General features: G+C 47.6%; 1 protein-coding gene across 3 annotated transcripts in view; it reads left to right on the top strand.

Moving 5' to 3' along the window:
• ASAP2 (ArfGAP with SH3 domain, ankyrin repeat and PH domain 2) overlaps positions 1–26621 on the top strand; it is a 154808-nt gene that overhangs the window by 44876 nt on the left and 83311 nt on the right. For all 3 annotated transcript variants that reach the window (XM_070451860.1, XM_070451854.1, XM_020912045.2), the window contains exons 2-3: positions 2105–2177; positions 20487–20632. In XM_070451860.1, the coding sequence (XP_070307961.1) occupies positions 2105–2177; positions 20487–20632 (219 nt within the window). The remainder of the gene's footprint in view (positions 1–2104; positions 2178–20486; positions 20633–26621) is intronic.

The raw sequence follows: 26621 nt of genomic DNA, 5'->3' as shown, positions 1-26621 counted from the left end.
CTCCTGGGTAGGGAGTGGTCCTTCCAACTCTTGTGAGTTTCTCTTTTCTGTACAGAATGTTTTCAACCTTCACACCTCCTACCACATAGGAGGGGCTTAATATGAATACTGGCTGACTTACAGTGTTTCCATATAGTCTGACCAGGTTGCTGTTGATGTCTTCTGCTGTCTGTGGGAAGCTTTAGAAAGAGGAGCGGGTTTTATTATTTGAATGCAAGTCAGACTCTTCTAAACACTTTTCTACACAGCGCAGTGGTGAAGAATCCACCTGCCAAGGCAGGAGACATGAGTTCCCTCCCTGGGGGCGAAGATCCACTGGAGGACGGCATGGCAACCCACTCCAGTATTTCTACCTGGAGAATCCCATGGACAGAGGAGCCTGGCAGGCTACAGTCCCTGGGATTGCAAAGAGCTGGATGCGACTGAGCATGCAGGCACAACAGATTCTTTTCTAGTGATTCCAAAGTCTGGATAGGACCAAATTCTCTCGAGATACTAGGCGAGATGTTGAGTAAAACAGATGTGTTTTTCAGTAGTGGCCCCTTATGTGGGGATTGGGCCTTTCCGGAGCTTTTAACGCCTGTGTTGAACTTGTGTCTTTGTATGTGGGTGCTGTGTTCTCTGACACATCATTGTCCAAGCTTCAGGAAGTAGTGTTTCTGACACAGCCCTGAGCAAACCCTGTCTTCTTGCTGGCCCTGGGGACTCTGGGAGTCGGTGCATGCGTGGGCAGTAAAAATTGATGAGATTTTGTGAGAAAGATAGTTCAGTAGTGATTTTCATGGGTTATTTGCTGTTTCCAAATCTCTTTTTATATCTCAAGGGAAAGTCAGGAATGGATTAGAGCTGACCTCCTAGGAAAATAAAAGCTAATTCTCTATAATTATGTTTACTGTCTTATGTTAGTCCCTACCTACTCTTTTCCACAAAATATTGGAAAACATTGCCTTTTTTTATTGCATCCTTTCTTTGTATTTAACCACTCTGTCAAATATCTGGTGCCTTGTGATCATTTTTCTGTGTAAAATTGTCAGCAGCAGTCACATCTGTTTTTAGCATCCAGCAAAAAATAGTCATTGCCACGTTAGAACTAGGACTTACGAAGCAGGTATTGAATAGGGCTTCCCTGGTGGCTCAGGGGTAAAGAATCCACCTGCCAAGCAGGAGATGTGGGCTCAGTCCCTGGGTCAGGAAGATCCCCTGAAGAAGGGAATGGCTACCCACTCCAGTATTCTTGCCTGAAGAATCCTATGGACTGAGGAGCCTAGCGGGCTCGAGTCCATGGGGTCACAATAGTCAGACACAGCTGAGCAACTGAGCTCACGTTGAAAATGGATTCAAGAGGAGATTCAGGAAGGCCAGACGTCCAGAATTTGTCTCTCCAGGGAGAGGTGTGCTCTGTGTAAGATGATCCGTCATTGTACTTTTTTGATCAAACTCAAAATGAGTAACAAGTACTATTACCGATTATCTACTGTAAACCAGACATTAGGCTAGCTACTTCCCTGCAGGTGTGCATTTAGTCTTCACAAAAGCCGTGTGTTTGGTGTTCCTGTCCCGGTTTACAAATGCTTTTTCCCTTCCATCACAACAAAAAGTGACACCCCTTGCTCCTCTGTAGAGTTTCGTTGGGATAAAGGGACATTTTACCCCTGTGTCTTTTGTGATTAAAACTCCAGGTATGATTAGCCATTGAACAAATTTTATTTGAGCCCTTACTACATGCCAGGCATCGTAACAGCTGAACACACCTATGGTGTGGTGGTTGGTCCAGGCCCTGGCAGGCTGGCACGTCCCCGGGCCTGGCTGGTTCACAGGGATAAACTGAGGGTTGGTGGAAGCAGAGTTGGTCAGGTTGACTCGCTACACTGTGGGAGGCCAGTATCCAGCGGGCAGAGCGATCAGAGACAACTCAGAGCCTTCAGGTGGATGAGGGCGTGGAAAGACGGTGGCTTTTAGGGACCACCTGCTTCCCTACCACACTGAGCCCTGGTCCCAGGGAGGTGGCCCCAGACCAGCCTCCCCGTGGCTCTTGTGTGGCTCTTCTCTGTAGCTGTGATCTAAGCTCAAGCACGTGTTAATGAGTACATTCTCTGTGTTTTAGGCCTTGGACGTGGACCGGATGGTTCTCTACAAAATGAAGAAATCCGTGAAAGCAATAAATATCTCCGGGCTGGGTGAGTATGCATTCTTTCCTAGTTTTCTTTGTGGACAATTTTGTATTCTCAGTCCGGATATCATAATGTTAATTACCGTGAGTGACTAATCAACCAGACTTCTTTTTCTGGGTGTACAAATTAGAGAGAAAGGTGAGCTGGGATGTGTCATTCTTAGGAGCGTGTGTGTTTCCTGTCGTCTGAAGTGCAGTTGAGTTTCCCGTGATCACCCTGTGTGAACAGCTTTGTCAGACTGGTTAGGGGATGGACTCACTTCTGCCTCTGTAGTTTGGTTTCTGCTGTTTGTTAATTACTCCAGATGCCCTTTCCATTTGCTCTCTTACCTGTCTTGTCTGGAAAGAAAATAAATAAAAAAGCATAACCAACTAATTTGATTGTAGTAATATTTAATCTAGACTTCATTATATGTTAAAAATTAAAAAAAAAAAAAACATGGAACTTTTGACCTAAAAATGACAGGCTACACGTATGTGGCAGGTTTGCTACCTGCACAGGACCTTACAAATGATAGAAAATGTCTTTTAAGTCATTAAGTGACTGTGAAGTTTGACTCAGAAAGATGGCAGCCTTGGGGGACCAGCAGTTGTGAGGAATCCTGAGGAGGTGGGAGCAGGGCTGATGGTGGGCAGAGAGAAGAGCTGGCTGGTGGGAGACAAACACTGGTGCTGAGGGTGGCAGGTGCCCCGGGGGTGCCTACGGGCAGTGGCCTGGGAGGGGAGCGGCACGGGCTATGCCCCCGGGAGCACCACGTTGTGCCCGTCACCGTCATGGTTCCTCCCTTCAGGGAAGACGGTAACTGGAGCAGAGGGCAGGGAGTGCTGCTGGTGGTGTGGTGTCAGGAGGAGGGCTCTGAGACCTTCTGGAAGTGCAGGTCCCACGTGACACCCCCGTCCCCCTGTTCAAATGCAGGTGACCCTCACGGGCCCCACGTAACAGCCTCGTCCCCTAGCTCAAATGCAGGTGATCCACGCGGGTCCCATGTAACAGCCCTGTCCCCGAGCTCAAATGCAGGTGACCCTTGCACAATGCTGGTTTGAACCGCTCAGGTCCACATACACGTGGATATTTTTTAGTAGATTCGAATGAGGTCCATGGTTGGTTGAATCTGAGGATATGGAGGAACCATGGGTATAGAGGGCTGGCTATAAATTATACCCTGATTAATCCCCACCTTATTCAAGAGTCACCTGTAAAACAGACTCACAGACTCAGAGAACAAACTTATGGTTACCAGAGGGGGCAGATGGGGGAAAGAGACAGGGAGTTTGGGATGGACATGTACACACTGCCATAAAGACATTAAAAAAGAGTCCCCTGTCGTGTGAGCACAACTCTATTGGCTGCGCTGTCTCTCCTCCAGTGAGGGCGGTGCAGACCAAGACAGTGAAGAATAGTAGATTTCAGCTGCAAAGATGATACTGCAGTTGAGAATAGCCAAGTATATTTAGGAACAGATTTAACAAAAGATACGTAAGAAACTGACATTGGAAACTACAAAACGCTGCTGACAGAAAGAGGTATATGGTGTGTGTGGGGGGGTTGGAAGACAATATTGTTAAGATGTCATTGCTTCCCAAATTGATGTTACTGTTCAACACAATCCTAATCAAAACGTCAGCAGGGGAACTGACAAGCTGATTCTAAAATTTAACAAATGCTGCCGAAACAGCCGAATATCTACATGGCAACAAGGGAGCCATGACCCTCTCCCATCCCTTACACAAAATATTAATATGAAATGGATCACAGATTTAAATATAAAAGCTAAACCTAAAAACTTCCTGAAGAACACAGGAGGATATCTTTGCACCCTGGGGTAGGCAAAAGTTTCTTGGGTAGGGCAAAGAAAGCTATAACCAAAGAAGAAAAAGAATGGATAGACTTCATCAAAATGAAAATCTAACTTACTCAGATAGTATCAAAAATAGCCTAACAGTTGAAGAGAAGCTGAAAAACTCATACTTGACGAAACAAATTTAATAAGGCAATCAAAGCAAGACTTTTCAGTAAGAATGAATGATTTGGATTCTTCAAGGGGCTATGGAGGTTATTAAATTATTGAAATGGGCAAGTACTAGTGAAAAAGAACCAGTAAAAGGCTTGGAAGTTTGTTTTTTTTTTTAATTTTTTTTTCCATTTATTTTTATTAGTTGGAGGCTAATTACTTTACATCATTGCCGTGGTTTTTGTCATACATTGAAATGAATTAGCCATGGATTTACATGTATTCCCCATCCCGGTCCCCCCTCCCACCTCCCTCTCCACCTGATCCCTCTGGGTCTTCCCAGTGCACCAGGCCCAAGCACTTGTCTCATGCACCCAACCTGGGCTGGTGATCTGTTTCACCCTAGATAATATACATGTTTTGATGCTGTTCTCTTGAAACATCCCACCCTCGCCTTCTCCCAGAGTCCACAAGTCTGTTCTATAAACAACTTGTTGAAATGAAAACTAAAATTTGATAAATGGCAAGCTACACACATAGGGAGACGGAATTAGTGGGGCCCCATGTTATGTGAACACAAGGAGCTGAACAGATGGACACTGTGAAATAAAAATTAAGAGCCAACAAGAATAGATTCAAAGGAGTCAATATTAGCATCCACCTAAAAGGAGCTCCAGAAGAGGGAAAAGAGAGTAGAAAGGGGAATTTTTTTTTAATTGATAGCTGAAAAAGAGTCCCTGGAACTAAAGAAAGATTTCAGATCTCAGATTTAGAGAGTCCACTAAATTCTCAGGGAAAGAAGTTTTATATAAATGTGTGTATACTAATATCCACATGTACATATATGTATGGGGGGATATGTGTGCATATCTCAAGACTTGTCCTCCTGTCATGACATCAAGGATAAAGAGAAAATTAAAAATTTACCAAGATGGGGAGGAAAGCTTATCCATAGGGAAAAATATTTGTTGAGGAAAATAGGCTAAAAATGAATGTTGCAGAGTTTTGACTTTATAGATATTTCTCCTCCCTTTATTTTGCATACTTTATATGTTGTAATTATATTGAAGTTAAGATGATTAGACAGGTGTTAATTGTTTATGACAAGTGCCAAATGAATGTGAAATAAGTTTAGGAAAGCCAAGAAGAGCTGGGAGTTAGGTTCCCCACTGAGCTGGTCCCCCACACTAAATTGGAAAGCTTTTTGGGCCCGGAGCTTGTGGCATGGGGCTGCTGTGCCCTGGAGCAAGCACTCAGCATCTTTTAGCCCTGGCTTCCTTGTCTCTGAAATAGTGCATTTAGATTCGGACGCGGATCAGTGATTCAGCCGGAGTGGTTTGCCACCGTCAACGCAACACACACACATTGACAACTGAGGAATGTATGCGTTTCGTGCATGCACACTCACTCTTGGTACCTAATGTTAGAGGCCAGGGATGCTGCTGAAGGTCTTGTGACACACAGGACAGCCCCCAGCAAAGAATTATTATTTAAAGTTATTTTATTGAAGGACAGCTGATTAACAATGTTGTGTTAAGTTCTATGCAGCAGAGTGACTCAGGTATACATACATACACATGCTTTCCCATGTTTTTTCCATCAGGGTTTATCACAGGATACTGAGTGTGGTTTTTCCCTGTGCTGTCCAATGGGGCCTTGTTGCTTATCCTCTGCAACTTTTTAAAAACAAGCAACAAAAGAAAAACAAAACCACCACCATGCTTGGCTTGCCAATACGTGGATACTAACTGATTACCTGACAACCCCTGATTTTATGGAAGAAGGAAGTGGCGTTTTCAGTGACTAACACCTAACTGGAAGTAAACATGTTGGGAAATTTTTATTAATTTTTTTTCTCTTTAAAAGTAAAAGTCAAAAACAAGTGTCTAAAGCTTCCTCCACTTACTAGAGCCCTGACATTTGCTGAAACAAGGGTTTTTCAATATCTAAAAAGGTGGTCACCCCCAAAAAAAGCATTTTTCCTGGTTAAAGTTGGGGGTAGACAAAGAGAATAATGATCGTCTTATGTTTTTTGAACGTTTCTGTGTACCTTGGGTGTCCTGTACCTTCATACTCATCTTTGCAACACATGGTCCTCGTTTTACAAAGAGGACGCTGAGGGCAAAGGTTGCAGGTGTTCTCTGGATGCTTCTGGAGCTCGGCCTCCTGCCGGCAGGGCTGTGATTGGTGGCCCGTCTGCTGCAAGGCTGCCACTGTTGACCCTGGCAGGCTGTCTTCCAGACGTCAAGAAACCACTAAGAGATGGATGTCAGTTTCTTTGATAAACAGCAGATTGCAAAAAGGATCTTAAGAGATTTTTTTAAATTGTGTTCACTTATAAACGTTTGAGTTAATCATTTAAAGCGTGTGTAAAAGGGATATTTCATAGTCTGATTAGCTTCAAAAATCAACTTGAAGTCCTGTGTTGAGAACTTGTTCTGATCAAAAGTAACATGAAGTCACGTGCACACATTGTCTGTGTGGCCACTGCCCGCCTTGAGAAAGGATTTCCCGTGGCTCCTGAGGCTGGCCTGGAGCCCGGCAAGGCAGCTTTTCAGCAAACAAGCATTAGGAGGGGAAGGTGTGTGCACGTTGGCGTCCGGAAGCTGCCTGTATGAACTGAACACCACTGGTGGCTGATCCACCTTTCTGACCTGTACTGCGGAACACATGCCTTAAACCTCATTTCTGTACCTGCCCCCCAGACTCATTTTCTAAAACACGACTTGGTGATGTCGCTTCTGTGCTCACAACTCTGCAGTGTCTCTTGTTTGTCCACATTGATGTTCGTGAAGTTCCGAAGCTTGAGAGAAATGAGGAAGGACACGCTTCTGTGGACTCCAAAAATTTTAGGGAAATTGGACCAAAGCATGGGTGACAGGTTTCTCTTCCTGCGAAACTAGCCAAAAAGGGTAACATGCTAGAGTGGATTGTGAGGGAGAACTGGTCTTAACCTTTTCCAAATTCATTTGCCTATGAAACTGCCGCCGCCTCCCTGGACCTGCCCCTACCTTGAGCCTTAGCCTCGTCAACACGGCAGGAGATCAGACGCGATCCCAGCTCCTGGCATCCCCTGGGCCCTGGGTACCTGTGCAGAGTCCCCCCTGCCTCTCCACGCCCTTCTTTGTGCGCATGCAGCTCTCCGTCTGCCCCCACGTGCCACACTTTGTGTTCTCTTTCCTCAGCACACGCTCTTCCAGCTGCTTGAAATGGCATTTTGCCGCTTGGTCGGAGGGGAAACTGAGGCTTCAGGAGGTTGAGGCGTTTGCCTGGAATTTTGATATGGCATTCTGGGCACCAGCCTGTTCTTTCTGAAGCACTGCGCAGAGCAGGCTGGCCGTCAGCCTGACCTTGCGGGGAGGGGGGCCTCTATTTTTGTCGCCTTTTACCCATCTTTACATCATGCCAAGTTTGAGTTATTATAAGGCTGTGAGTCTCAATTTTTTTTTTTTTTTAAAGCCAGAATACTGATCCTGGAATCTTTATTTCAGAGCAAGTGTCGTCTCCTTCAGTCACCCGAGGAAACCCTGTACCTTCTCATGTGAGCTGCTGACATAGTTCACAGCATTTTGGGTTTCTTCTCTAGCACATTTTCTTGATTATATTTAGTGGGGGGATTTAAGGATAGATTAAACTGTTTTAGAACTAGATGTCAGAAGTAAGCCAGGCAGATTTAGTAAGGGTTTGAGCCGCTAGCGATGAATTGGTTAGGAGCGTTGTAACTACCGTCCTTCTGGCTCTGAAGACAGTTCCAGGAGGCGTCACCGTAGTGGTTTGATCATTCTTGTTGTTGTTCAGTCACTAAGCCCTGTCCAGCTCTTTGTGACCCCATGAACTGCAGCACGCCAGGCTTCCCTGCCCTTCACTGTCTCCCGGAGTCTGCTCAAATTCATGTCCATTGAGTTGATGATGTCATCCAACCATCTCATCCTCTGTCGTCCCCTTTTCCTCCTGCCCTCAATCTTTCCCAGCATCAGGATCTTTTCTAGCAAGTCGGCTCTTTGCATCAGGTGGCCAAAGTATTGGAACTTCAACATCTATCCTTCCAATGAATTTTCAGAGTTGATTTCCTTAGGCAGATAGGAAGAACTCTCATTTTATGCACTATTAGAAGAACAGTGAAGATAATTTAGTATTTATGCCTCACACTGCCGTATACTTTTTCCTATCTCATGTTCCTTAGTTCATGTGCCAGAGGGACTTCTCTGACAAGTTTCATGGTTGGTGGTGGGTTGGCCCCATCCGACCTGAGGACTCTCCCAGGCTGGCCGGTGCCTCCTGCTGCAGGAGTGTGTCATCTCCATGTCTGCGTCCTAGCACACTGTGTCCCGAGTGGCCCTGCTCCTGGTCTGTCCACACACTCTCCTGTCCCAGGCCTGCCCAGCCTTCCCCATCCAGCCGGGACCTGACACAGTGCTGGCCTCCTTTCAGTCTTTTGTATTAGTATCCTGCGGCCGCTGTAATTACCACAGGGTGCCTTAAAATGACAATGATTTATCTTCCAGCTCTGGAGATCAGGAGTCCAGGCTGATCTCACCAGGCTGAAATCACGGTGTGAGCTGGCTTCTTTCCTGAAGGCAGGGAGGCTTCCCTACCCTTTCTGGCTTTTAGAGGCCCGTGCGATCCTCTGCTCGTGGCCTCCTTCCATCTTCAGAGCCAGCCACGGCTGGTGCAGGCTTTCTCACGCTCCATCACTGTCTTCATCTGCCCCGGGGCTGCCATAACAGTGCCACCAGCCCGGGGGCTTAAACACAGACATTTGTCTTACAATTCTGGAGCCTGGAAGGCCAAGGTCAGGGTGCCGATGTGCTCATGTTCTCGTGAAGGCTCCCTTCCTGGCCTGCACACGGTCATCTCCGCACGTGGTGGAGAGAGAGATGGAGAGTGTAGGCGTGCTAGAGCTGGTGGGCTCTCTGGTGTCTCTTTTTATTAGTATAAGGACACTAATCCCATCTTGAGGCCCTGTCCCCCTGACCACATCTAAACCTAATCACCTCCCAAAGGACTGGCTCCCGAGTATCATCAAACTGGGGGTTCTGGCTTTGGAGGAGGGGGAGCGGCTCATGGCTCAGTCCCTGGCAACACTGCCTCTTCCCTCGTCCTGTGATTACGCTGGGGGAGCCCACGGGGATGATCCCAGATAAGCCTCCCTGCTCAGCTGAGGTGATTAACAACTCCATCTGCAACCTCAGATGGCAGCACACCCTACCGGCCCCCTCTCCAGGGATTAACATGTGGATGTCTTTGTGGGGGAGGAGACAGTGTTCTGCTGACCACACTTCTCCTCTGAATTGTGAGTTTTGAGGTCAAAACTGAAAGAGACTCTAATATGCAGACTCTGTTCACTCTTTAAATCTTGCTGTTTATTGTTCTCTAAGAGTTTTATGTCTCTTGATCTTTGCCCTCCGATTAGATGACAAGCCCTGAGGTCTGTGACCCATTCTGAGAGGCAGTGTGGTTTATGGGTATCAGAATCCTGAAGGCCAAGTGGGTGGTGCCTCTCAGAAAGTCACCGGGAGTGTCGTTTACTATTCTGAGCCTCAGTTGCCGCACTTGTAAAATGAGAATGTTAATATTTCATAAGCCTGTTAGTGACAGCGAGCTGAGGTAACACGGAAAAGTGAGAGACGTGGTTCTGGACACAAACAGTGAGGCAGGTGCAAATGTACTTCTTGTGTGTTCCTTGCAGTGGCCAGCATGGAGGCTGGAACATACACAGTACGTGCTGGTAATACTCGTTTGTATATTGTTATGGTTTTCCTATAGGTTCTTACACTGTCCTCTTAGTGCAGGAGAGATAAACTTATAATCCTGCTTTTCTAAAATCCTTTTTAAAAATTGGAGTATAGCTGCTTTATATCCCATATCGGTTTCTGCCGTACAGCAGAGTGACTGGGAAATTTAGATCGACAGATTGCTTCCTTGAAATGAATGTGGGTTTAATTAGTAAGGGCTTCCCAGGTGGCTCAGGTGGTAAAGAATCTGCCCACCATGTGGGAGACCTGGGTCATATGTATACATATATCCCCTCTTTTTTGGATTTCCTTCCCATTTAGGCCACTGCAGAGCATTGAGTAGAGTTTAAGCTTGCAGTTTTAGCTGTAAACAGGGTTTATATAGATTTGTGTATGTAGAAGGGGAGGCAGTTGAGATGTCTTGGAGCAACCAGCTGTGTTATTTACAGCCTGTGAGCAAAGAATGGTTTTTAGCACTGAGTGCATATCTACCCAGTAACCTCAGGATTGCCTCTTGGCCTGCAAAAGCTTTTAATATTTCTCTCTGCCCCTGTTTCAGGGCAGTGGTTCTGACATATGAAAGCGCCCTTGCAGGTCTTGTTAAAGCCCAGGCTGCTGGTCTCTGCCTTCTGGAGCTTCTGGCTCAGTCGGTCCAGGATGGGGCCTGAGTATTTTCCACCTGAATGAGTTCCCAGGTGATGCTGAAGCTGCTGGTCTTGAGAATATGCCCCACTCCCACTTTATACATTGGACCATGTCCCCATATATGCAAAACAATAATTTTCTTGCACAATAACAAATGTATTATGTTTACTCCCAGTTTGCAAAAGGATAACAACACAGCTAGATGTATTTTATAGATTGTCTTGTGTACAGGTTTACAAAAGCAGTTGCTATGATGATTTGTTGAGAAACTGTTTCCACAGTAATTTTTCCCATCTACAATAGACTGCTATCTGACTTCTTAAAAAAAAAAAAAGTTCGTATTTATTCTAATTGTTTTGTGGTCTAGACTTTCACAGTCTCTTTCTTAGCTCTTAGGTGCTTTTTTTCCCCCTGGGAAGTTGACGCCACCATTTTTCAGTAGTTTGACATATCTGTGGGTGGAAAATTCATCTTTATCAAAAAGGAAGCAGCAAAAGATTTTCATTTTCACTTCTCTAGAATTACTCTAGCTTAAAAGCTTGATGGAGCTATTTTTACCAAGAGTGAGATATTCCTTCTTTACCCTTAGTCTGAACATCCTAGAGAAATTGGCACATCCTTGAAATGAAAAATACAAAGAAAGAAACGCTAATTTTTCTTCAGACCCTTATCATCTACTACCTACAAAAGAAACTGAGAGTTCAACTTTGTTTCTCCCTGTTATTTGCAATGCTAAAAAGAATGTGGCTGTTAACAGAGAGAATTATTTCTATTACCATATCATAATTAGGATAGAACAATTCAAAAATATATGTAATTATTTAGGAAGTGAAATGTAATGTGCATTAAGCAGGTACTATGTCTGGCATGATTTTCCACCTGTTACATGAGAAAATAAATGATAATCCTCAGAGTTTGTCAAGAATAAGGTGAAACTAGTATTCTGTTACTTTGTGCGGCATTGAGAACTGGAGCATGGAGTTTTTAGAAAGAAATTTGGCCATGCATATCCAGAAGAAAGGGAAGCACTGACTCATTGGAAAAGACCCTGATACTGGGAAAGATTGAAGACAAAAGGAGAGAAGAGTGGCAGAGGATGAGATGGTTACATAGCATCAGTGAGTCAGTGAACATGAGTTTGAGCAAACTCCAGGAGATAGTGAAGGACAGGGAAGTCTGGTGTGCTGCAGTCCATGGAGTCACAAAGAGTCAGACACAACTTCGTGACTGAACAACAACTACATCAAGAAAAATAAAATCATTTTTGGGGAAAGGCACAAAGATGCTACTTGCATTATCAAAGTGAAAAACTGAAAACCTCCTATAACTAAATCAGAATATAGCTCCTTGGTGGAATAATGGTTATATAGCAATGTGAAGAAAAATGCTTATGGTGAAACTTTCAGACAGTAAAACTGAGGCTACAAAATATGTGTATACCATTATTTGTGATTAAAAAAAGAATGGATTGTAACACCTGATGATAAAGCGAAGAAAGTACATCTGTTGTACTTTTATAAATTTAAGAATGGGAACAATAATGGTCTGACACTCATATAAAGTGTCGTTTATAGGCCAAACCCTCTTCTGAATAAATACAGTGAATCCTCACACTGTGAGTTAGGTACCATCAGTAACTCCATTGTGGAGGTCCCTGAGACGTAGGGGAGTGACTGACCCAGGGCCGTCCAGCTGGCAGTTACAGGAGCTAGATTCAAAACCAGGTCTGCTTCCCAGGCTCTCCTGTAACCATGGCAACCTGGAGACACCGCCTGGGGCACAGGGGTGATGGGGTGCCAGTGGGGAAACAGGGGCATTACAGGGGCAGTCATGCCATGGGGGCGTCCTAGACTTCGTCTGGCTGAGCCGGAGCAGCTCTGATGAAAAACCTCCCAGTGGTCTGGTTGGTCACACGTTCACTGTGAGCCTGCATGTGATCGGCGTGCCAGAGGTGAGCACAAGTGACCTTTGGGAAGTGTGTAGGTAGTGGCCCCACTGTTGAGTTGTTAGAGCAACTCTCTAAGAGGAGACCCACATGAGAGCTGGAACCCCGTGGTGGTGGTGGTGGGGGACATGAGAAGGACCTGGGACGTCTTCACTTGCAGAGGCCCATATGCGGGGAGCAGAGGGTGCATCTGAAGTCTTTCTTGGAATGAGGAAGTGAGAGGATTCCCTACTCCTCTTTCTGGGGTAGTTTCAAGACAGCAGGTTTTGACTCAGGTCTGAGAGAGAAGTTAGCTGGGGAGGTCAGCCCCAGGGTGAGCTGGTCGTCGAAAGGGCTCCAGCAGAGAGGAGACTGGTGGGTGGCCCGGTGTCTCCAGGGCAGTTCAAGGGGGAGCTGGAGTCGTGGACGCGAAGAGCTTGAGGTGTCTTCAGGGGCGAGGCTCTGGGCTTCTAGTTGTCTCTTCTCTGCTGGTTGAGAACGGTGACTGGAATTTAGATGGTGGAATCCCAGCAACTGTGATCAACATATTAATCATGGAAGGATAGCACGTCTGAAGGAAGGCTAAGATCTGTGACTTAATGTCCCAAGTAATAACATGAATCATGTGTGGTTTGTACGTAATCAGGTATGATCACACATAATTAAATATGATTAACATGGTCATATTTTGGGGGGTAGGGAATTTATGCTGATCTAGGCTAGGGCTTTTTTACCTGGTGTGTTAGTTCTATGAACAGGCCTAAAGGGTCCATGCATCCCAAAATTTGTATGAAAAATTATGTCAGGATACCTTTTCCTGAAGAGATAATCTACAATGTTCTACTGATTTTTATTGTACATCATCCAGTCCCTTGCACTGCAAGGAGATCAAACCTGTCAGTCCTAAAGGAAATCAACCCTGAATATTCATTGGAAAGAGCTGAAGCTGAAGCTCCAATACTTTGGCCACCTGATGCAAAGAGCCAACTCATTAGAAAAGACCCTGAGGCTGGGAAAGATTGAAGGCAGAAGGAGAAGGGGACAACAGAGGATTAGATGGTTGGATGGCATCACGGACTCAATGGATGTGAGTTTGAACAAGCTCCAAAAGATGGTGAAGGACAGGGAAGCCTGGCGAGCTGCAGTCCATGGGGTCACAGAGTTGGACATGCAAAGAGTGACTGAACAACATCTGGTAGACAGGTCTCGATTTCTCGCCCCCTCCCCCCCTCCCCCACCCTGGGTCTGCTGCTGCACAAGTGTTATACAGAAGTGACTGGGATTGTGTTCAGTTAGTTGCACAGACTCCAAGTGTCATTTTTTAATTTTTATTTAACTGTTTATGTAACTGCACCACTCATCATGCAAGACCGTAGTTCCCCAACCAGGAATTGAACCGACCCTTCCACTGGACCACCAGGGAAGTCCCCCCAGGTGTCATTTTTGTCGTCATTAATGTAGGGCAGGATCCAAAGATATCAGGTGATCACAGACAACAGTTGACACTTTTTAATAGCTCATACCGTGACCTTCTGAACTGATTATTGGCTTCCTGTGCCAGACATCTGCAGCGGTAACATCCAAAGGTCTCCATAACTTCAGAGGGGACACCCCAGGGAGGTCTTGATGGAAATGAGTTCCCTGTGAAGTTTTGAAAGTAGGAGGGGCCCGGCATGTTGGAGAGAGCAGAGGAAGTGGGAAGACCCAGGGGCGAGGCCTTCTCTCCAGATGCCTGTGCGCCTGGCTTGAGCAGGACCCATAGGGCTTGTGGGAGAGGACAGGCGTTCTCACCAAACCCTCCTGGTGGCAGGTGCTTGTGGCTCATCAGAGACGATGCAGGTACTCAGACCAGCTTGCAGAGGCTGCGTCTGTCATGTCAGCTGGTCCAGGAGAAGCTGGTACAGAAAGACGGATTCTGGTCATCTCAGAGGCACAGAGAGCCAGGGTCAGTGAGCTGCTGTAGCTGGCATTTCCGATTTCCCTCTTTTATTTATTCCTTGCATTGTTATCTGATGATGAAGATAATATGAGCTTAGTTTAGAGCATTAAAAAAAATCCAGAAAAGCAGTGGATCAAAGTCAGGGTCCGGTGCATGCCCGCCTCTCTGAGATGGGAGGGGCTGGGCTGAACTCCTAGTCTGAGGTTCCCAGGCTGTGACCCTGGTCAGTCAGAACTGCCACCTGGCCCCCGTAGTCTGTCCCCTCCTCCAAGAAATGCCCACTCGAGGAGGACACAGCGATGCACTGGAAAGCACCTGGCTTGCACAAGCTGCCAGGTACTGAGCACCTGTTCTTTTAACACCACCTTAGCATTTTGATGTTCTTTCCTTTTAGCCTTTTGCCTACGTTTTACATTTAAAAAAAATAGAGATGAAATACATAGCATTTAAAAAAAATTGAGATGAAATATATAGTTCTGTGTCCTGCCTTTTTTAACTTGGCATTCTATCCCGACCATATTCCTACATCATGATGTTGAAAGCTTACATAATATTCCATTTTATAAGAAATACTCTTAACCATTTCCATATCGTTGGAGCTTCATGCAGTTTTAGCTTATCAGTGGTTCCCTATATACATCTCTAAACGCTAGATTATTTCTTTAGGATAAGTTTCTAGAAATGAGAGGGAATGACAGACAGCGTTTGGAAAACTTTTCATGCAGATTACCAAATTGTGAATGGAAAGATTGTTATCTGGGATGACTCCAGAAATAAAAGTTCTAAAAATGGTTTCCTCCCTTGGGGTGTTCACAGGGTTGAGATTCTGTTAAGCAGAGGGGATTATCTTTGACTCTGGGAAATTGCTTTCCCATGTGCTGTTTGCCGAGAGTCAGATCTGAAACCAGGCAACGTGCAGGGCCCACGGCTTGAGGGAAAGTGGCCCGGCCTCCTTGCCGTTGAGTTGTGCAGGTTCTCTTGATGATAGAGTTGTGGCTCACATTTGAATGTTAATCATCCCCTAGGTAGGGTTTTTATAAAGCCATGACTGTAGAGAATGTATTTCTCTCCTAAAATGCACCCTTAGTGGAGCTGTCTGCATGGATGCTTGGTGTGTACAGTGTCTGCTTGGGTTCGCTTCCGCCTGACCCGTGAGTGGCCGGTGGGCTGGAGGGTCCCAGTCAAGGGGAGACCATCAAGCTGCCTTCCCCCACCCCCATGCCCATTTCTCTCTGGTCAGGGCTCTTGGAACTTTGGGTCACTGGTGCGTGTGCTTGGCCTGGAGGATTATAGCACGTCCTCGTGTTAGCCTAGAGCCGGGAAGAGTGACTATGTGATGAGCAAATGAAGAAACGTTTCCCTGCGTGCTTGGGGGGACTTGGGAGGACTGGGCACTGGGAAAGCTGAGTTCTAGTTCTGTAGCTGCATCAAACTAGCTTGTGTGAAGATGAGCAAGTCAGCGTCCTCTCTGAGTTTTGGTGTCCTGGTCTGTGCAGAGGGGGTCTCTGTCCTGGGTTTCTCTTCAGGATCCTCTAGACTGTCAAGACCCCAGGAGTGGCTCCGGGTGGGTGGGACAGTGAGGCCAGTGCTCTCCTGAGATGGTCTTGTGTCAGGAGTTGGGTGCCGGCGGGCACTTGCAGACTGGGACAGTGGTCACAGCCTCTGCTCACACGGGACCTCTCGGCCATTCCCCTAGGGTCAGTACCTTCCTGTTCCTGCTCGTCTCTCTTGAAATTCCTACCTGACCTGGAGCCCCAGCTCAAACGTCCCCTTCTTGATGTCACTGAACCCCTGGTCCCAGGATGTTGCAGGCCATCACACATGGCTTGGTGCGTCTGTCCCAGGACGTAGGTCGCACGTGTCTCTGTCACACTGTCACAGCCCAGCGAGGGGCAGACACTCCCAGAGATGTGAATGTGGTGGAGGTGAGTTGGCTGCAGGATCATTCTTGTCCTTTGGTAGCACTGGACAGGCTATTGGCTTCCCTGACATGCTCTGGTCCATCCAGTGGGAGTAAAAAGGCTGCCTTTTTTTCCTTTTAGATCCAACATTTTGCTTGAACAGCATGCACTGGGCCTCCTCCTCCCCTATCAGTTTTTAAACTGACATAATCAAGTAAACTAAAAGGCACATAGCAAGGCCCAACTTTTACCCCTAAATACACCATGTGCGCCTGTTTGCTGGCCTCACGGCAGCTCTTCCTGCAAAAGTCTCTGATTGTACCCTCTTTGACGGATTAGTGGAGGGTCTGACCTTGGAGCAGTGAGGTGCAGGAAGCGGGAGGGCTGCTGGCTGGGGGAGAACTGGGGTCTTATCTGCTGTGGTCTCAGGGATTCACATTCTCATCCTCCCGAGCCCCTCCTGCATTGGAGTTTCTTGGCCCTGGATTGTGAATGAGAACCAGAGTGGAAGATGCAGCTGAGCAAGGAGGAGGTGGGGGAGTGAGCTCTTCTGAGAGGGACAGCCTTCACAGTGCTCTAAATAGGAGATGAGAGACCCAGGTTGGGCTCTTTCCAGAAACTTGATTCCCAAGCCATTTATTTTAGGTTCCTATTTTAAATTTAGTTTTGGCAAAAGAAAAATAAAGCAGCTCAACGACTTTCTCTAGTAGGAACATCTCAAACTTTGGGTGATGTGGACCAGTAGGCCAGACAGACAATACGTTATGTGTGAAGAGTTTACTGTCCTGATGGTGGGCACCAGGCCCAGCTGTTTCAGGGAGACCCAGAAACGCACAGGCTGTGGTCATTTTTCAAGAAGCTTTTTAAGTGTGTTTGCAAGAAGAGAAATTGGTCTTAAAAACCCCAACTAGATCAGTGTGAAGAGGTTCCCGTTGACCTAAGCTGGGACAGTTTTGCGCATCAGAAGATAGTGATTGCAGTGGATCAGAATGCTGTACATATAAATACATGAGGTGATGGTGACAGTGATGGTCCAGAACACTCATTAATCACCATCGGGGTTGCTGGGATCAGCACATTATTTTGAAGGTTTAAAAGGGAAAGAATTTTTATTTAAAAAAGTGACCTATACCAGGTGGTCAGTTAAAAGGCCCAGAAGGAGGAATGAAAGGAAGTGCGTCTGTCCTTCCTGGCCTCGCTGGCTGTTGTCATCTGTGCCGGGCTGGTCACCTACCCCTGGAGAGCAGGCAGCATCCTTTCTCCCAAGGTTGTCCCAGGCTGGGGGCAGCCTGCATAAATAGAGGATGGACTTGACCCCTGACCCACCTCCTTGTGTGATCTCGGGCAGATCATATAGGCCCTCTGAACCCTACTTCACTCAGCAGATAACAAGGGATGCTGCAGCTGGTACCATGTAGTGTCATTAGGTTTAATTGAACAAAAGGCTTGTGGGCCACTTAATAGCCTTGACTGAAAACTGACACCCCCTCTCCCCCCTCACCCAGAGCAGCTGTGAGGGTCCAGGCGTGTTGTGAAGGCAGCACGTGGCTCCCGAGGTGACTGTAGCCTCTGAGTTCCTATCTGTCTCAACGAGGGCAGAGGGGCTGGCAGTGGTGACATCAGCCCCAGACATCTGCTGGTGGCCGCCACACCCTTGCAGAACCACACAGAATTGCCCACGTCTTGACCGCTGGTTTTGAAATAGTTACAAAACGGTGTGTGGTTTGAAAGGACCTGCCCTTCACTGTTGGCCACGTGTTCTAGAATTATAGAGAAAAGGAGGGGTAACCGATCCGCGTCTGAAATGGAGTTTAAAAAATCTAAAACTTGCCTGCCTTTGGCTTTGGCAAGGTAAGCTATTTTTAGAATGGATTGCACAGCAGGGAGACCTCGAATGGGCTTTGGGGTCAAGCAGCCTCGGGTTTGCACCCCAGCTCAGCCACTTTCTGCCCTGCTTCCGTGGACAGCTTCCTTGACCTCCGTGAGTCCCAGTTTCCTTTCAGCATTGTGAGAAGTCATGCATGTCAGGTGTAAGTTGTTGAGGTCTGGAAGAACTGTGGATGTCATCTGTGCTCCATGTAGATGACACCTGTGGTGCTGTTAACTGTTGGCATGGCTGGTGGGCGTATGCTGGGTGTGGGTGAGCGGGATCCTCCCCTCCTCCTTTGATTCTTACCTTCTCCTTGTGAGTGTCTCACAGCGGGTCTTTGTCCTTCACGTGGCCCTGACTGTAGCCCCGTGAGAGTAAATGCATGTGCTCCCAGGTCGTCTGTGTTTACTGGGAGGCACAGACTCCAAGGTCTGGACCTGCTAAGGGCTTTTCCAGCGCTACCGCCTGTTCAGCACAGTGGGGGTAAGGGTGGGGTGTGTGTGTGTGTTGCTGAGTATAGTCTCAGAAAGAAAGTGAAACTTGCTCAGTCGTGTACGACTCTTTGTGACCCCATGGACTGTAGCCCACCAGGCAAGAGTACTGAAGTGGGTTGCATTTCCTTCTCCAGGGGATCTTCCCGACCCATATAATGCATCCAGAACTCTCAGGCTCTTCTCTAGCATAGAAGATAGTCATAATAGAAAGAAGGAAAAGGACCGAAGTGGTGGAATTAGTGTTCTCTTGTCTTTGTTAGATACTCAGGGGAATTCCGTAAGTGGATCCTGGGGTCCAGCTCAGGCGCAGGGCCGCCTTCCATGAGCACGTGTCCCCTGTGGGTCCCAGCACTGCTGACGGTGGTTCCGTTTCCCTGAGGAGGACTTTGGGGGGGGCCACAGGCGGTTTTTCAGGATCTGTTCTTTGGTGAAGGAGCTGCAACACAGGGCCTTCTGTGGTCACCTGGCAGCCCTGGGCCGTCCTCCTTGTGGGGCAGCAGTCTGGAGACGTGGCTGACCTTGCCAAGTGTGGTTCACGTGGAGGCTGACACGCCCGCCCACCTGCCCTGTTACACCTGTAGAGTTGTGGCACGTTTCTGACTGGAACCATGGAGGAGTGTCCATGCCCGCAGGCTGTTTTATTGCAGCCTGGTGGGTTCATTTAAAAATGCTGGCCCTGAAGTGAGGGCTCACATCCGGCCCCACTGGCTAACCAGAATTCCCTGTCCCCTTCCCACCCTGCTTCTAACCCTGACTCGGGACTCTGGCTTCTGCAGTTTGACAAGGATCCGTGTATGATTTTGATGCCCATGGGGCCTGGGACCCAGAGTTGGAGACTGAGAACCCAGGCTTTTCACGCATTAAGCTACTACTGCCTCAGAGCCTAATGGTGGTAAGACACCTTCAGATGGGTGACCAGGGTTTGCTTTTTTTCATTCAGACAACACATGTGTGGTCTTACATCTCAAGCACAAAGATGAATAAGACTTAGTCCCTTCCCTGTAAGCACCTGGTGTGTTGGGGACCACGCTTACCAGGTGGTTGCATGCTTACCATGCTGAATGCAAGACCAGGATGGTGTTGAGGGCATGGAAGGCCTGCAGAGGAGGGCAGGGCCCCCGGGCAAAGGGCACGTCATGAGGAGAGGTGCCCTGGCCTGTGCTCCGAGGACCGTGGCTCGTCTGTGTTGCAGGAGAAACCAGGGCGTGTGGCTGGCTGAATGTCCTACCAGAGGCTGGGTTCCAGGAGAGGACTAGGGCTATGGGCTGCGAGTCCTGCAATCATGTGGGCCGTGAGTGGGGGCAGGTGGGGGGACGTTGTCTTGGGATTTCATCGCATCAGTTAGAGATTGTGGGGCCATGGGGGGAGGTCCCCTTGGGATCTCATTGCATCAGCTGGAGACCGTGGGACTTGTGTGAGGCGCCTCCCTCCTGGTCATCCTGCTTGTTCTTTGGGGTCTGTTGCTGGCGTGACTGGGGGCTTCCGTGGTGGCTCAAGTGGTAAAGAATCCTCCTGCCAATGGAGGAGACACACGTTTGATCCCTGGGTCAGGAAGATAACCTTGAGGAAGAAACGGCAATCTGCTTGAATATTCTTGCCTGGGAAATACTGTGGACAGAGGAGCCTGGTGAGCTACAGTCCATAGGGCCGCAGAATCAGACACGACTGAGCACGCACGTACGCTGGTCCAATGGGTGGTTGTTGGGACAGCAGTTATTTCTGTCCCTGGTGCAACTTGACTTTTCTCAGCTTTTCAGGCTTTTAACATGTCCAGTTTTGCTCACATGTCAGGACCAGGCAGAGGGCGGGCCTGGAGTGTTGATGCCCTGACCGTGCCTTTCCCGTTACTGTTGCAGCGCATGTGGAAAACGAGGAGCAGTACACACAGGCGCTGGAGAAGTTCGGGGGCAACTGCGTGTGCAGAGATGACCCGGACCTGGGGAGCGCGTTCCTGAAGTTCTCAGTGTTTACAAAGGAGCTGACGGCGCTGTTCAAAAACCTGGTGAGTGTCATGAGCATGTCGGTGAACAGGCGGTGTGGGAAGTGCCGGCCGATGCTCCGGCCAGGAAGGGGGCTCCATAGACAGTAACTGAAGTGTGTTTGATGAGCGAGGAATATGTTTCCTACCTTCCACAGTTCCTAAAAGAATTATATTTTCTATGTACATTAGGTCACTTTGAAATAATTTTAGAATTGCAATTTTTACTCAAGTGAGACTTTTTAAAAATTTAACTCGGCATTTTACGGGTGCACAGCTGAGGCTCAAAATGGATACATGCATTCATCTTCTTAAGGGGCTCTGAGTTCAGTTTTCAGTAGTTTCTTAACTGGGTAGAGTAAGCCCATTTCTGATGATGAGAGTAGGTATTTAAACTTCCAGTATTTAATAGATATGTTTCAGATGCGTCTTACACAGCAAGGTAACTGATAATCAAAGCCCAGAAATTACCATGAATATTTAAAGGCCATTCATGCTCCCAAATGCAGAACCTTAGAAAGACTCACTTTTTAAAGCAAACGGAGGTACAGACTGAGTACTTCCTGCCTGTGGTAGGTGCTGGATAAAACGGGGTGAATGGGTTCTTTCTTGGTGCTTGGCAGCCCTGTGCCGTCCCTGTTATGGGAGCCGAATTCTGAAGAAGTGGGCAGCCTGAGAGGGAGCGGGTGTGTGACCCTTTGGGCAGTTTCTTCCTTGAGGGGAATGTACTTGGGGATGGTCCCGGCATCTCTTTCCTGTTTTTTTCTCCTTAGCTTCTCCCAGAGGTCATGGACAACCAGACCAGGTCAAGAACTCAATAATGCTTTCTGTGTAGGTCGCAAACAACAGCGTCTTTTTCATTTGTCCTGTCAGCAAGCTCATAACAAGTGAGAAACGAGGTCCTCATTCTTGCAGTAGTGATGGTGGCGGGTTTGGACGTCTGGCCTTGGAAGGGCAGAGACAAGGACCACAGCGTGGGGGTTAATAACCAGGAGGGGAGAGGACCAGATCATTACGGCTCTCTTGGTCTCTCTCCGTGTCTTCACTCGTGAAATGTTTCAGTTGGAAATGGTAAGAGTAAAAAGCTGTTGCTGTGCTGAAGTTCTTTACTCGGGTTAATCTGGAGTCTCTTGGGGCTGTTGTCAAGTTTGTCTCCCGTTTGTCAGGTGACAGGCTGATGGCACACAGACCAGACGTGGAGCCCGGCACCCCCCTGCTTCCAGCCCCACTCCCTCCCTGGACATGGGCACTTGGTTTGTTAGGGCCTCACCGCTGAGTCTCGGGAACTTTTCTTTCCTTTTTTTTTCCCCCTAACTGGAGAAACTGCACAGTCCCGGGGAAGTTCTCTTTAGATGCTGACATGCGGGGGGTCTTCTAGTGTAAAACCAGCCTGGGGACTAATCCCCCAAGCCCCTAATCCCCCAGCCCCTCGGGAGGTAAGCACCTTTCCGTCTCACTGAGCTGCCAGCCAGCTGCCACATGCCTCCCTCTTAAATATAAATGAACTGCCCCCAGAATGAAAGAGATCAAAATAAACGGAAGATCTGAGGGAGGAACAGACAATGCAAAGAACAGAAGATAACTTTAAAGAAGCTACATTTAATTCCTTAAAAGAAATCGGAAGGGAGAGTGGGATACAGCTTGTCATTAAAGAGGGAGAGACGGTTAATGTAGGAAAATGTGACATTGGAAATCCTATGAGAAGGGATGGAGTAAAACAAGTCTCTCACAAATAGATCAAAAGGACCAACCAAGACCAAAAAGTGGGGGAGCAGGTAAAGGATGGGTCGGGGATCAATCCTCAAGGTCCATTGTCCAACTGACAGGCGTTCTACAATAAGAGAATAGGAGACAGAGGAGGCCAACCAAGTGAAGCTGAGTCTGAGTGCAACCGCGTGAAAGATGGTTCCTGAAACTAGATGGAAGGGCCCAGGATGGTAAGAAAGGACCTGCCCACCCCAAGGCATCCCCTGTGAAATGGCAAAAGACCTTAAATGCTTTCAGAAAGCACACACAGGATTAAGCATCACAATGGCACTGGCCGTCTCAACAGTAACCCTGGAAACTTTGAAAGGTCTGGAACATTGCTGCTAAAATCCTGGGGAACATAGTCTAACCTAGAATGAGACCCAGCACCTGAGCATGAAAGTAGACTTAAGAGATGTTTCAGACATGCAAAGCTCCCAGGCGTCATTTCTCTGAAACTCCTAGAGGTTGTGCTTGAGCACCATGAAGAGGGAAGCCAAAAAAGAGGAAGATGTGTGAGTCAGGGACCAGGATCCAACCAGAAAAAAAGCAGTGAAAGGAGTCCCACAAGGACGGCGAAGGGGAAAAGTCAGTGCCGTGACTGAGTGGGTGGTGTGGTGTCAGGAAAGGGAGGCCAGAGGCCAGAGTCTGTCCCCCACCCCAAATAGCCAGCTCTGGGTCTTCTTTCAGCTGATCTCCACTCGGGTTTTCTCAGCTGTGAGTTGGAGATGATGATGCCATGCCTGGCTTTGTAAGGAGCACAGCCAGTTGCTTTTGCACATCTTAGCTTATTTCATCCTTGTCGCAATCCCATAAGGTGAGTCAGTATTGTCCCCACTTTGTATTTTAGGTAACTGAGGTCCTGCTGGTTTAAAGAGCTCCTCTCCCTCCCGGCGGCTCGCAGTCCTTGCCAGCTTTTGGACGTGTGCCTCCAGGTGAAGGCACCTGGAAGAGCCCGCCTGCATCGATCCATACGGTGGACTCCTACGTGAAGTAGCTTGTCCTCAGCTTTAACATGAGCAGCTGCACAGTTAGACAAAAGCAGCCCCTTTATTTCTTGATTTTCTGCAAAACTAAAAGCAGAGCAGGGCCTAGACATTGTGACAGGTACACTGTAACGTGGGGCCCCTGGCTCTGCCATCCTGGGCATGTGAGAACCCCCGCCAGAGACAGTTAGGAGTCACATCTGGGTCTTAAAACCCCAATCCCATGCCCTTTCCTCTTGGTATTTAAAGGAATTCAAGCCCCTTGTCACTTCCTTCGGAAGAAAAAGGTATAGAACAGAAGGGAAGGCAATTCAGGGGAAAATGTGGCATAAAGACAAGCCCCTGGGGGTTGTATTGCTGCAGCTGCGAGGCGCCTAACACCACGGCTGCCTCGTCCTAAAACGGGTGAGAAAACCACCCCGCCTCACCTGGCCAGCATCAGGATAACAGGGATCAGTGGGAAGGGCTGTTGGTAAATTACAAACGCAGCACACAGGTGGCATGTCTGTGTTACTGTGGTCAAGTAACTTATTACGGGGCTTCCCTGGTGGCTCAGTGGTAAAGAATCTGTCTGCAATGCAGGAGACGTGGGTTCGATCCCTGGGTCAGGAAGATCCCCTGGAGAAGGAAATGGCAACCCACTGCAGCATTCTTGCCTGGAGAATCCCATGTACAGAGGAGCCTGGTGGGCTACAGTCCATGGGGATGCAAAAGAGTCAGACGCGACTGAGTGACTAAGCAAAAGCAATGTACTACAGTGCGGACAGCAGTAGCTCTGAGTCCAGGTGCATAACTGTTGTTGGTTTTTACTTTTTACTATCCTGTTTCCAAGCAGATATCTTATTTGTGTGCAAATTCGCGTTCCCAGGCCAGGTGCCCCTGGCAGGGTTGGTGCTGCAGGTCTGTGGCCATAGAGATGCCAAGGGCCCGCCTCTAAGAAGCTATCACTGAGAGTGAGCTGCTTATAGGAGAATTCTCCTTTTTTGGTATTTTGTATACCATTCTTACTCCTATTTTGGTCAAACCTGTTCTATCTCTTGTTTTAAAAGCCTGGCTTTTGCTTTTCTCTCAGGCATTCAAAAACCATTTCAGTTCCACATGGCCAAGACCGTCAGTTTTACCTCCTTGTCCAGAAAGAATAATAATTACCACCTCCCTGCTCTTCAGGATGAAAGAATGTTTATAAGGCAGTTAGAACATCTCCCAGAGAAAAGCTAACTTAATATAGAGTGATGATTTTGTTACTGATGGGTGAGATTCTCACCTTCAGAGAGGCTATGAATTTTCTCTGCAGTAATGCAGGAGAAAGCAAAAAGCAAAGTTGCCCCCAGAAATGTAACAAGTGTGAAGTCAGGCTGGTGATAAAGTCAGCCCAGACTCCGTGTTCCTGGAAAGGTTTTCCAGGGCTGCTTCAGTGTTACAACGGGGCCTTCTGAGTGCATTTGACTCAGTTCTAATCAGACGGATGAACCTAGAGCCTATTCTACAGAGTGAAGTCAGTCAGAAAGAGAAAGACAAATACTGTTTATTAGTGCATATATATGGAATCTAGGAGGAGGATACTGACAAGCCTGTCTGCAGGGCAGAAGTGGAGATGCAGACATAGAGAACAGACTTGTGAACACCAGGGGGTGGGAAGGAGAGGGTGGGATGAATTGAGGGAGTAGCATTGAAACACACACATTACTGTATGTAAAATTAGAGAGCCACTGGAAATTTGCTGTATGACGCTGGTGGCTCAAGTCCAGTGCGCTCTGACAACCCAGGGGGTGGTCTGGGCTGGGCTGGGAGGTGGGAGGGGGAGGGCCCATAGGTATACCAGCGGCCGATTTATGCTGCTGTTTGGGGCTTCCCCCGTGGCTCAGTGGTAAAGAATCCACCTACAGTGCAGGAGACCTGGGCTTGATCCCTGGGTCGGGAAGATCCCCTGGAGGAGGGCACGGCAGCTCACTCACTCCAATACTCTTTCCAGGAGAATCTCATGGACTGAGGAGCCTGGCAGGCTACAGTCCCTAGGGTTGCAGAGAGTCAGACACGGCTGAAGTGACTGAACGTGCACGCACATGTGTCAGAATCCAACACAATACTATAAAGCAGTGTTCCTCCAATTAAAAATAATTTTTTAAAAAAGTGGCCTTTTAGTGAAGGGCTGCGTGAAAGGACAGATTTCCTGAAAGTTCAGTTGTAGGTATGTCGTGTCCAGCTCTGTTTTCAGAGAATGGCTCATGAAATATATATGCTTAGGCGGTAAACCTGCCCCCGGTGAGAGCATGGCCCAGGACGGAGCTCCAGGGCGAGAGCTGACAGCGGCCCAGGGGCTGAGGAATTTCACTTCACCTACATGGAAAGAGGAACCTAAAGTCCCACTGTCCAATGTGTACGGAAGTAAAAAAAAAAAAAAATTTTTAACACACGATTGGAGTTAGAAGACATTAATAGCCACAGAGCAAAGAGCTAGTAAGGTTGTTGGGGAGAGTGTGGCTTTGTCCCTGTGATGGGGGCAGGGCCCAACAGGGAGGCCTGAGGCAGCAGGTGCCGATTCTCCACGATAACAAAGCTCATTGCGTTTTGCTCGACATGGAGCTCACTTAAGCAGAGACCTTCAGCCTCAGTGATCCCGTGAACTTTCTCCCGTTTTCGCGTCTACTGCAGATGTCTTACATTCTTTCTCTTCTTAAAGCATTTTTAAAATTGCAATAGAGTTAATTTACAGTGTTGTGCTAGTTGCAGTGTGTAGCAGAGTGATTCAGTTATACAGGTGTATTCTTTTTCAGATGCTTTTCCCTTGTGGGTTATTATAAGGCTTTGACAATAGTTCCCTGTACAGTAGGTGTCTGTTGTTCCTGTGTTTTATCTATAGTGTATGTGTGTTAATTCCAGACTCCAAATGTGCCCCTGTCCCCGCTGTCTCCTTTGATAACTGTCAGTTTGCTTTCTATGTCTGTTTTCCATTTGTGTTTTTAAATGCCCTACAGTATTTATTCAGTGGGGGCATTGATTGTCATTTCATCTTTAGGGGAGGAAGGTTTACAGTTTTCTCAGTCCAGTTCAGTTGCTCAGTCGTGTCCAACTCTTTGTGACCCCAGGGACTGCAGCACACCAGGCCTCCCCGTCCACATCGCCAACTCCTGTAGTTTACTCAAACTCATGTCCACTGAGTCAGTGATGCCATCCAACCATCTCATCCCCTGTCGTCCCCTTCTCTCGCCTTCAGTCTCTCCCAGCATCAGGGTCTTTTCAAATGAGTCAGTTCTTTGCATCAGGTGGCCAAAGGATTGGAG

This window comes from Odocoileus virginianus, chromosome 2, assembly GCF_023699985.2.
Source record: "Odocoileus virginianus isolate 20LAN1187 ecotype Illinois chromosome 2, Ovbor_1.2, whole genome shotgun sequence".
Classification (NCBI taxonomy): domain Eukaryota; kingdom Metazoa; phylum Chordata; class Mammalia; order Artiodactyla; family Cervidae; genus Odocoileus; species Odocoileus virginianus.
The sequence above is the reverse complement of the archived record's forward strand: the minus strand, read 5'-3'. Positions and strand labels throughout refer to the sequence as shown.